General features: G+C 46.0%; 1 protein-coding gene across 2 annotated transcripts in view; it reads left to right on the top strand.

Moving 5' to 3' along the window:
- Positions 1–12,642, top strand: part of DDX43 (DEAD-box helicase 43) — a 78,689-nt gene that overhangs the window by 23,555 nt on the left and 42,492 nt on the right. For both annotated transcript variants that reach the window (XM_075923770.1, XM_075923771.1), the window contains exon 10: positions 1,129–1,229. In XM_075923770.1, the coding sequence (XP_075779885.1) occupies positions 1,129–1,229 (101 nt within the window). The remainder of the gene's footprint in view (positions 1–1,128; positions 1,230–12,642) is intronic.

Raw genomic sequence — 12,642 nt, forward strand, 5'->3', positions numbered from 1 at the left:
TTTAATTGAAATCTATCCAAGGAAGATATTTTAATAGAAAGTTGCTGGGAAGATCGCTTCTCAGTTGGCCAAACTAGTTCCAGTTCTCACAGTATGGGGTGTATCCCTAAAGGTCCATTTAGTAAAGTGCAGCACTTAAAAAGAAACACATCACTATCTCCAGAGCAGATTAGATTATTAAAGGCCAGGAGGTTATAAAAGCTTTCTAAGTCTTTGAAAAGTCCTAGACTTCCAGATAGCACTTACTATATTGCCCTGTATAGAATCATCCGTTTCATTTGTGTGTGGCAGAAGGTCTCTGGGGCTCCAATAAAGGTCAGCTAGCCATGTGTCCAAAGTGTAAAACCAGTCTCCATTTCTGTGCGGAATCACACCTAATTTCAACTTCAGAGTACCATTCTTTCATTGTAGTTAGGCTATTATTTTAGAGTCCTGACTCTTTGCCAGTCACGGTTTAACCAGTGTTTGGCCATTACAAGTTCTGACTCAAAGACTTACGCCTCAAAAACTATTAATTTTTCAGGAGTACTAGGGAAGCTCAAGAAGTGGTCAAGTGCACTTTATTGGTTAAAAGGAGATTGAACTCTGAGAATTGGCGAGCCCCTTACAAATGTTGTGATGAAATAATCTGATTCTTTCTGTTCATAGCAAAGGACAAAATTCATTTTTCTGGAGTGGCATAGAAAAACTAACAAGTAAAACAGTAAACTTCAATTTAAAGTTTCTGAAGCCACTTGATTGAAATAGACCACATCAAAAAACGGCACTATTACACAATCAAACCTTCTATATGAATTTATATGCCAAGCAGATTGTGGGGGGAGAATATAAACAAATGAAAACTCTTTGAAATCTTGATATTCGCTGACTTTTGTTCATGGGGGTATGATTAAAGCATTTTCCTGTCTAGAAATGTGCCGGGTTTGCCTCTTCAAAAAGGAGCAGCACTAACAACAATTTAGATGGTGAAAACTCAAAAAGGGTTGTTAGTTTTTGGAATGGAAATAAGTAGATTCTTAAAATGGGTTTTAAGGATGGGGGGGGTGAGAAATACCTCTAAAGGAAAGCCTGCTACATAGCGTCTTGCTGAAACTTAAGAATCATAGGAATTAACCTTGTTTTGCACAGGTTTTAGATGAGGCTGATAGGATGTTGGATATGGGATTTGAACCTCAGATAATGAAGATCCTACTAGATGTACGTCCTGACAGACAAACAGTAATGACTAGGTATGTAAATGCTTTCAGAAGCTTAGAATTAAGGCTGGTGTCATTGTAAACTTGTGTAGTTATTCAGTTTTAAAGAATAATGTTAGCATTTTTTACATATAAAGTTTCCTAAAGAATTACTGTGCTCATATTTATGGGATAGTGGATAACTGTATATTATAATCTTGATTTATTCTCTTGATGTCATGTTAGGTTCCTTTTGTTGAATTCCGTTTCATGAGAGTTTTCAGGTATTCTTGAATACTGACTAGTTGGATAAGAATTAATAACTACTTGGGTCTTAGACTTCAGACAAAGACAAATAGACTGAAGAACTCCCATAGTCCTGCCTGTCCAACTTAATTGGTGATAAATCTTGAATGGAAAAATGTGAGGGTATCTAGACAGTGTGCACATTTGGAATTTTTAACTAATTAGTATATACTATTTATCTCAAAGTAGGCTGAAAGAGGCATTCAGCACACTAATAACTTGAGGTTTTAATTTTTTATCTGTTTTTGCAAGCTTGTGATGCACATATCCACTGCACATTGCCAGCTGCTGCTCGGTGTGATATTCGAGCATGCACTCTGCTTATATCAGTCTCTCCTATCCTTTAGTTATCCCAGTGGTCTTCAATGGTAAGTCTCATTCTTCTCCAGTATTTGACTTCAGAAAGAAAAATATTTATCATGTCAGGTGTTGATGCAGAATCCTTTCAACATACAGGACTTCACAGTAACCTAACAAGATTACAAGAGCTGTAATCCTGGGAGGGGTTGCAACTGCTTTGAAATGATGATGATTCTATTATTTCCACATCTGGTCCCCATAAGGGAACAGCCGTCTCCACCCAATTCATCTCAAATTGGATATCAAGCTGCTACAGACTTCGCAATAAGTTCCCACCTTGGAAGGTCACTGGTCATTTCATGTGAATGATGGCCACATTGACTGCCTTTTTACATAATGTGCCCCTTGTTGACATCTTTAGGGTGGCTATCTGGTCCTTCCATCATATCTTCGAGCAACATTATGCATTACAGCAGGGACCAGTACCATCAATCATTGTGGGTGAGGCTGTCCTTGCCACTCTGGGGCGTGACTCCAAAGCTCGCCTCTGCCTAATGCGGGTATTGCTCTTTAGTCACCTGAGTGAGCACCCACAGGGACACCACTTGAAGGAGAAGAGGAAGTTACCGTGTGCAGTAATGATGGTTCTTTAAGATGTGTGTCCCTGTGAGTGCTCCACTATCTTTCCTTCCTCCTCACTAAGGATTCTGGTAGAAAAGGAATGGAGGGGATCTGTGCTACGCATGCAACTAATGGACAGAACAGCGCGAGACAGTGACTGCATGTGCATGGCACGGGAAGGCACTGCTATGCTAAAAATCTCCAATTGCCGGCGCAAGGACACACTGACACCTGAATGGAGCATCCACAGTGACACATCTTAAAGAACCATCATTACTACACAAGGCGAGTAACTTCCTCATCTCAGGCTAAAAATGATCTTGATGAAGAAATCTCTCTATCCTGAAACAAACACGAGGACTGCTTCTCTGCACACTCCTCCCAAAGGAACAGGGAAACAGACCCTTCAAAAGATGAAGAGGGCACACATGTCCTCTCAGAGAGCACTGTCTCCTGCCAGGTTGCTACCCCTCTTGTCAGCACATGCTCAGGTGAGCACTATGCTGCGCCAGGAACCTCTAGTACTGCTAAGCCCCAAGCAAAGGAGATGGAGTAGAGGCACAAAGACATGCCTTGTCCATGTCACCCAGACCTGACTTGGCACCAAGTGTCTCCTCAGGCACAAATGCCTCTGCGCCATGGCACTGTCAACACTGGTAGAGAAAACTAAGTTGGCACTAATTGCACCAACCAAACTGATGGGGCATGTGTTGGCATCAACAAGCAAGGGATCTTTGGCACCAACGATACCAATATCAGAACTGCTAGTCTGTGCTACCCAAAGAGACTTCATTGTATCATTGGCACTACTTTCTCCATTACTTAGTATCACAATTCCACCATGAGTTATAGAGGAGATCCCCATATGTCTTGCAAAGTGGTACTCATCTAGTAAATATGATAAGGGGCAGGAACCATGCATTTTCTCACTACACCATCTCTGAAAAAATGACAACTAGCCTGGGGCCTTACAACCAGATTCCTATATGCAGGAATTTCTGTGTAGGGAGGTGTTTTTTGGAAATGTGGAACACAAGGGTGTGAATGCACCCTCATGGTCCCCTAAGTGGGGAAATCAGCCCTAGCCTTGCCCTGGCCGACCAGAGCATGGAGGAGGGAGACTTGGGCAGCGTGCTGCTCCTGCCTTCCCCATGCCAGCTGGAGCATGTTTACTTGGGAGACCATTGAGGGGTGCTGTTGCACCTCCCCTGCATACAGGCCTGCATATGGTTCAAGTATGGTACAGACCACTGTGGATGAATCCACCAATGGCCTTCCAAATTCATTGGGCACACTGGACAACTTATTGGGGCTCATATTCCAAGTCTCCCACAGTCCATAGAGCTAAATTGTGGTCTCATATCACATCTCTCACCCTACAGAGGCTCAGGGAGACGGAGAGAACACTGAAATGAGCACAAGCCAGGCAGCTACATCTCCATCTTGCAATTTTTCTTCTTCTCCAGACGAGGTGATTATTCTATGACCACCTACTGTAGATTACTTCAAGCAGTTCCAGGAAGCGTTTAATCAGGTCACCCCAAGCCAGGACATCCCTCTGGAGAATGTGCAGATAAACCAGTGCAAGAAGCCCCAGTTTAGATTAACCTCTAAGGAACACAAGAGACTGTTCAGGCACAAAGTTTATTTATCAAGCACATTATAATTCAGAGTCGCAAACTAGACTACCTTATTGGCAAAATGAGATTGGTATCTAAGGGAAATATAGCTCGTTTATAGCAGTGCTCTCAGAGGAGAAACTGTCATAATTCAGGTAATTGTGAATGAGGGGATTTAAACCCCATTTGCAAAGAGAAGAAGGTACAAACCTTATTAGAGAACCAGAGACAGTGACTCCAATTGACAACAACAATGGCCTTATGGTAATGTCAACAATCACAGCACTGGAGAACATCTCAATCCCAGGTGCCAATTTTCCAGTTGGTACCTTGCAAATCACAATTTTGAAGCTCTGATTGAAGGTTTGAAAGGCCTCCTTCACCAACCAATGTTTCAGCCCAATCCATTCCCGTGTTTTTGGCTATTGCCTTCCCGTGTTCTACCACATCTGGACATCAAATAATATCAGACTAGTGGCTTTTAGGGTTAGTACGTTTGGAATATACCCCTTCACCTCCCAACCACTTACCCAAATCCCCACCCTGTGTCTCTTCAAGAATGCTTATCATGAAGGAAGTTAACATGGATTTTTGGTTTTCAGCCCTCTAACAAAAGATGCCTATATCCATTTAAAGACACATCCATTATCAGGAAACACCTACATGTTATAAGCCACGATTGTTTCTGATACGTCTCTTCTTCAGCCTGTCTTTAACCCTCAGGGTCTTCTCAAAGGCCTTTAGGATTGCTTCTTGTTGCAGTTATTCTTCTTCTTTGAGAGATTGTTCATGACCATTCCATGTCGGTTTTTCTCTTAGCAGTACCTGTTGAGTCAGCAAGGGTGCCTTCTGGAGTTGCACCGGTATATTGACCAGTATATGGGCCAGTAAATACCTCTGGTGGCCCTGCACCCCCTCAGTTCCTTTTTACCACTTGTGACAGTTGTTGCAATGTGCCTTTGCTCTTGCTCTGCAAGCGCTTCTTAGCAGTTTTCTCGTTGTTCTAATAGTTAAAATTTTTGCAGTTCATTGTTCTTATCTAGGTTTTTAGTACTTGTAAAGTGTTGTGCTTAGTATTAAGCAACCAAGTGCAGGGCTCACTCTGTGTCCCTGGCACATCTGGCGGGGCATGCCCAGGCCCCAAGGCTTCAAGCCCTGCAAGAAGTGCCAGAAGTTTATGCCCTGTAGAGACCCTCACACAGCCTGCTTTAGGTGCCTTGTGTGATGGACCAGGCCTGGTCTGGGCACCTCTGAGGGCATCAGCTCAGGGCGAGTTGCTCAGATCCAGGGCTACTTACAGCACTTGACTGAAGACTTTTCCCAAATAGGCCACAAACCAGTTACACAACTCACATCAACTGCCAATCTGGCCAGCAGAAAGCCTCACAAGCAAAACCTCTCAGACACCCTAGCTTTCTCTGTGCCACAATCAGCCCCGGACCTTACACACAGGTGAGAGATGATAAAACCCGATCTCACCAACTCTGAACAAATCCTCCCGGTCCCAAAGAACCAGCCACAGTCCTGGGCCAATTTACACTTTAGATCTTACTCTCAAAAGCATGCTGGACCAATCCTTTAGAATCTAAGGGTATGTCCACCCAGCAAAGTTATTTAGAAATAACAGCCGTTATTTCGAAATAACTTTACCACTGTCTACACAGCCAAACTGCTATTTTGAAATTAAATCGAAATAGCGAAGGGCTTATTTTGAAATTGGTGCTATTCCTTATGGAATGAGGTTTACCAATTTCGAAATTGCTATTTCAAAATAAGCGCCGTATAGACGCTTATTTTGAAATAGGGGGCCTCCAGCCCTTCCCAGGGTGCCCTGCTGGCCTCTCTGGCCCCAACCAGGAAAACTCCAAACCTCGCCCCCCCTCCCCCCCCCGCCAGTGCCCTTAAAGGGGCAGACTTCACCTGACCCAGTGGCCCTGGCATGAGCCAGGTAGCCTGTGCCAGCCAGTCCTCCACCGCTCCCCAGGACCAGTCTGCCAGCTCCCAGGAGCTTGCCAGGGGCCAGAAAAGACAGGCGCCTTCCTGATCCAGCGGCGATCATGGACCTAATTCAGGTTTGGGGGGATGCTTCCAGCGTCCATGATCTCCGCACTAAACAGAGAAACGCAACCGTCTACAGGCAGATGGCTGCCAGCTTGACCACCAAGGGCCACATGCGAACCCAGGAGCAGGTTCACATGAAAATAAAGGAGCTGTGGCAGGCCTATGCCAGGGCCACAGGGGGCAGCTCCCAACCAGGGGCAGACCCAGACTCCCGCACCTATTTTAATGCCCTGGACCGCATCCTAGGGGGCGGGATGGTCTGTGCCCCCCAGGTGGTCATCGACCCTGGGGCAAAGGGCCCTGACCAGGAAACGGGGGGCAGAGCCAGGAGCCTAGAGGGAGTGTGCTGAACATCCAGGATCCTCCAGCTGTACCAGCAGGCCTGTTGCTGGTGTCATCCGAGGCCAGGGAGGCAACAACATGTGAGTGCCATCACTGTCCCCTTATGCGGGATAGGGGGCGGGGAGAGGAGGACGCGCACACACACACACACACACACACACACACCCTTGCTGACCACGGATCACGCAGCAACCTGTGCAAGTGTCATGCTACTCCTGGACACATGACCCCAGCTGACTGACACATAGGGGCCTTGGCCTGTTACCCACACGCGTGATGTGTGAAGGCACATGACATGCTCCTGACCCTGGGGTGGACACTGTACAATGCCCTCCCTCCAGAAGCCCCCTCTACACAGAGGTAGGGCACATCTGTCCCTACCCCACCCCACCCTCACACTATATACAGCACGGGTATGGGTGCAGTCCCAGCCCAGCTCCCATTCCTGGGGATAGCAGGACATGCTAAACATGGCCTGTGTGCAAGCACATTGGCTCCGATGGTGCAGAGGCCTGTCGTCGCCTTACAGAGGCGGGCTGGGCTTCATCCACTGTGTCCCCAGGGATAACTGACCACTTCTCTTGTTTCTCCACAGCAGCTGCGAGTGCAGGGCGCACCACCCTACCCAGGACATCCTCCTTCACCCAGGCCATCAGGCTGACCTGTAACCAGGAGTACCACCAGCGGCAGCACCTGGGGATACTGCGAGGCTAGCACCACACCCTGGACTACTGGGTTCATGAAGACCTGCAGCTTCAGCGGGAGAGCTGCTAGGAGCTGCTTGCCTAGGGCCATGCCATGTGCAACCACCTGCAGACCCTGGTGCACGGATAGGTGCCTCCTGCTGCTCCAGGCCCTGCTGCTTCCCCAGCTACCGCTCCTCCTGCCACTCCTGCTTCCCCTCCCTCTTTTCCTCCCCCCCTTCTCACTCCTTCCCCGCCCCAGGGATGCTGAGGCCCATGCACTTGCAGTTCTGGGAGACAGGTGGGCCGGCAAGACCCCCAACCCTGAGCTTCTTCTCCCCTTGCCTCCCTCTTCTAGCTGTCTCCTCCCCGGTGTACCCTTCCTCTCTCCCACCCTCTTGTCTCCCTTCTCCCGCTTTCATTCCCCCCCCCCCGTCCCACCCCAGTTCTGTTCAATAAAGAGAGTTTGTTTTCTTCAACATATGTGTCTTTGTTGCACATCAGGAAGGGGGGGTTAGGGAGGGGTAAGTAGAAGGACGTGAGGGAGGAATGAGGCACAAGCCCCCAGTGGGGTGCACACCAAGGAGACTGTTACTGACTGCAGAACGTTCTGCCAGGCTCACAGCAGCACGTCCAGGAGAAGCACCAGAGTGCCCAGGGGCGGCTCCAGCTCCGTGCTGCAGAGTGCTGTGGGGTCCTGAGTGAGGGCAACCAGCGCACGCAGAGAAAAAAATGCTTTGTTATCCCTCAGCAAGGTAGATGTGTTATTTTGAAATAAGGTATTTCGAAATAACTATTTTGATATTCACACCTCCAGATCAGCTGCTAGAAGTGGGCTTCATCCTCCTTGATTGGATCCACCTCGTCATCTCCAGCCTGATCCTGGCCTGCATATTTATTCCTGCCTCTGGAAATTTCCACTACATGCATCTGACGAAGTGGGTCTTTGCCCACGAAAGCTTATGCTCCTACACTTCAGTTAGTCTATAAGGTGCCACAGGACTCCTCGTTGCTTTATTTTGATATCAGATATTTAGAAATAACACTGTAGTGTAGACATACCTTAAAATCTAAAGGTTTATTACGAAAAGGTTGAGAGTAAGATTAAGGAGAATACATTACATACATCAGTCACCAAGTTCTTGATGCAGGCTCTTAGCAGAGATGTTACAAACTGCTAGCTTAGAAGTCTGGTGTACATCCTATATTAGGATGGGTCAGCAGTCTTTCCTGGCTCTTTGACCCTAGCAAGGATGCATCTGGAATCAGGAGCAAGATTAAAGACAAGATGGAGACGCCCTCATGGGATTTTTATATTGCTGGTGTCTCCCAAATTGGAGCTAGTCACATGATCTAGTGACCTGTCTGTTTCACAAGCAAGTAGCCATGAGGCATTGGCTGGTTTGCAGACTTCCAGACGTATTCCTCAGGTGTGCATTGCCATCTCAGAGAGCCGTTGTCCATGAAGCAGTGCTGGTTAGCACAGCCATTTGCTGAATAATCCTTCCACACAATAGGCAGTCCAGGCCTATTGCTCTCTTCCAGAAAGAGAATATTTACAGTACAAGAACAGAACCTATATTCATAACTCCACTTACAAAGATCATGTAAGTACATGAGTATCATGCATAGAATCAGCAGAGCATAAGCTTTCATTTGATACCTCACATGGCCGACTTTGTACAGAATTTGGAGCAAACACCACCCACGGGTGCAACAATGATCTGTCTGCTCACTTTAAAATCCAGTAATGTGACACCTTGTCTGAGGCCTGTAAGATCTGCAAAGCATTCAAGCCATGCACCAACCGAGAATGGTAGTTTCATTTGAAGGTTATCCTAATGGAGGCGGCTTTACGCCCGGCACCAGTGTCCGATCTGGCACCGGCAATCCAGAGCATGCTGGCTTTGGGAGGCACCCAGCCACCCGTGCACCTCCCCAGCACTATGCAGGCCTCTGTGCTGGTTGCAGTTCCTGGTGCCCCAGAAGAAGAGACCTAGGAGCGACGAGCAGGGCAGCTAGACCATCACGATCAGGTCGGCACCACTCTAGTCTGTGCCAAGACACCAGCCCGGCGGTGGTCTTCCTGAAGTCCTCTTATTTTCATGTGTCTCAAGATATGTTTCTCCTAGTTTTTTTACTCCAAACCCCATGCTTCAGGTAAGGAACAGGCATTGCACACTTTAGATGAGTGCTACTCAACTTGCGGACTGCGGTGCAGTTTGGATTTACGTGAGGCTCAACACATTGCCCATAGGTGGGAGCCAAAGCAAAAAAGTAGTCAATATAATGGTCTTCTGTTGATATGAGTTTTAGTAATTAAATTCTTGGACTGTCATTACTCATTGAAAGTGCTGTCATATGGATGGAAATTAGGTAAATATTGCATTTTATTAATATCAGCAGAACTGACTTAAATGGGGCCTGTGTGTTGTCTTGCCTTAATCTTTGTATTTATGCCTGTTAATGTGAAATACACTATTTGCATATATTTTCAATATATTTTCGTGCATATGCAACCACATTTAAGTTGTGGCCCTCAGCATGTGCTGTGAGTATCATTGTGGCCCCCAGGGCTTCCAATGTTGAGTAGCCCTGCTTTGTATGTTAGAAGAGCTCTGGCCTATTATTTGGAAAGAATAAAGCCCTTCCATAAGTCCCCACAGCTCCTTGTAGCAATTGCAGAGGGGCTGAAGGGGCAGCCCGTCTCTGTGCAGAGGATCTCGTTGTGGATTACATCCTGTGTCAAGGAGTGTTATGGCCTAGCCAAGGTGCCAGTTCCTCCCTTCACGGTCCTTTCCACTAGGGCCCAGATGTCCTGTCTTGGACATCTGTAGGGCTGCCACATGGTCTTCAGTCCCCACTTTTGACAAGCATTATGCGTTGACCCATCAGGCAAGGGAGCATGCAGCCCTGGGTAGGGCTATCCTCCACTCAGTTGAAGTTTAGAACTCCAACCCTACCTCCTACGGTTTCTGCTTTGGAGTCCTCTACATGGAATGGACATGAGCAATCTCTCGAATTAAAAATAGTTACTTACCTTTGTAACTGTTGTTCTTTAAGACGTGTTGCTCACATCCATTCCAAATCCCGCCTGCCTCCCCTTCTTCAGAGTAGTCGGATAAGAAGGAACCCAGCAGGAGTATATATTAGCTGATATATTGGCACCACTTGGAAGGGGCTCCCCTGCTGGCCCAACAGATACTGCCAAGGGGAAAAACTGATGATGCGCGCACACAGCACAAACACACCTATGTGGAATGGATATGAGCAACACATCTCGAAGAACAACAGTTATGAAGGTAAGTAACCATTTTTTCCTGTACCTTCACAACTAGTTAATTGAGGAACATTTCTACAAAGTGGTGCTGTCTTCCACATAGACAGCCTCTGTTCTGTTCTAGGAGCTGGATCTTTAGTTGAAGATACAAAAATCTTTTAACCTTCTGTTAAACCTCACAGTTTATAGCGGTGTCTTTGGCCTCATTCATGACTAGGGGCTATGTTACCTTAGAAAGATTGTCAGGTTTTGTACGGGCAATTCAGGAGAGCCTTGGGACTGCAATTAGGAACAGTATTCAGTTCTGGAGACCTATGACAGCTTGCACTTTTGCAGCTGATTGCACAAGGCTATGTATGCCTCCTCTGCAGCCATGATTGGTTCAGAATGATCTGTTCTTTGAGTGATGATCCCTATGTGTATACCATACATGGGTGCACATATGCTGAATCAAAGAGTTTTCTCCAAGCAACAAATGTTGGACTGTATATGCTCGGTATGTCTCCTTGTGCTTTGTCAAGGGTGTAAAAAATGCTACTCCAGTTCCCTGTTTCTGACTGAAGGTTTGAGTCAAAACCCCTCTTCTTCTTTCACTCTTATTTCTGAGAGATGCTGTATACTTAGTTAATAGTTATAAAATGATTGCGACTAATTTAGCTATTACTACTCAAGAGAGAGATCTTTGAGTAATTGTGGATAGTTTTCAATGTGCAGAGGCAGTCAAAAAAAGCAAACAATGTTAGGAATCATTAAAAAAGGGATAGAGAATAGGATGGAGAATATCTTATTGCCTCTAAATAAATCCATGGTACGCCCACATTTTTAATACTACGTACAGGTGTGGTCACCTCATCTCAAAGATATTTTGGCATTGGAAAAGGTTCAGAAAAGGGCAACAAAAATGATTAGGGGTTTGGAATGGGTCCCATATGAAGAGAGATTAAAAAGACTGGGACTTTTCAGTTTAGGAAAGAGGAGAGTAAGCGGTGATATGATAGAGATCTATAAAATCATGATAGATATAGAGAAAGTGAATAAGGGAAAGATATGTACGTGTTCCCATAACTGAAGAATTAGGGTTCACTAAATGAAATTAATAGGTAACAGGTTTAAAACAAACAAAAGGAAGTTTTTCTTCACACTTCAATCTTTGGTGCACCTTGCTGGAGGATGTTGTGAAGTCCAGGACTTTAAGGGGATTCAGAGAACTAGATAAATTCATGAAGGTTAGGTCCATCAATACTTGTTAGCCAGAATGGGTAGGAATGGTGTCCCTAGTCTCTGTCGGGTTGGAAATGGATGACAAGAAAGGGATCACTTGATCATGACCTGATTCTGTTCACTTCCTCTCGGGCATCTGGCATTGGCCGCTGTTAGAATACTGGGCTAGATCGACCTTTGGTCTGATCCACTATGGCCATTCTTATGTTTAGGCTCTGCCTAGCTGAGGTTATGTCCCACTGCCTCCACTGCAGTACTCAGAAACATGCAGATCCCAGTATCATCCTGCTTATAAAAACACATTCTGTCTCTGAGCTGTGCCAGGTTGGTAAGATGTTGCTTTTGGATCCAGTGGACACAGCGCCAAAGGCCCCTGGCTGAAGGGTAAAGCAAAGACGCTTCAGGATCCATCCCTACCACCTGATTACCTTTGTTCCGGGGACATGAACAGCATCCCTCTACAATTGCTGCTCTGGATGCCCCATTGCTACCAACTTACCAATATGCAGACCAGCTAGCTCTGGCTACTTGGGCACCCCACAGACTCCAGGACATACAGAGACATTCCTAACATCGGAGGATGTGTTCTTGCTATACCTGCAGTCTCCTCTCCTCTTGGGCCTGTCTGTTCTCTAGGACATCCCCACACCTGAGGATGAACAACTTCTCCTGTTGCGGAGAGGACTTTTTTTTTTCATCAGATTGGAGCTCACCATTTCTGACAGAACTGTCTTCTGACTCAGGACATTGTCTTTCCAACATCTCTGCAGCTGCACAGGGGCCTGGAGAGACAGATGAGGCACCCTTATCGACCTATTGTCTGTAATGTTAGAAATTCCAAAGATGTTTTTGTTCTGGCAGCATGAGAACTCCAACATATGTCCTCCTTGATCATTGTTTAGTTTTTCTTGCCCATTGTAGATAATTGTGTAAGAATGTAGTCCTTCCTAAAGAAGTTATAAAATTTGATTTTTAACATTTCAGTTATATAAATCATTCCATCAGGCTTTAGTAATACCAACTGGATTGAATTT

Source organism: Pelodiscus sinensis, chromosome 3, assembly GCF_049634645.1.
Source record: "Pelodiscus sinensis isolate JC-2024 chromosome 3, ASM4963464v1, whole genome shotgun sequence".
NCBI lineage: Eukaryota > Metazoa > Chordata > Testudines > Trionychidae > Pelodiscus > Pelodiscus sinensis.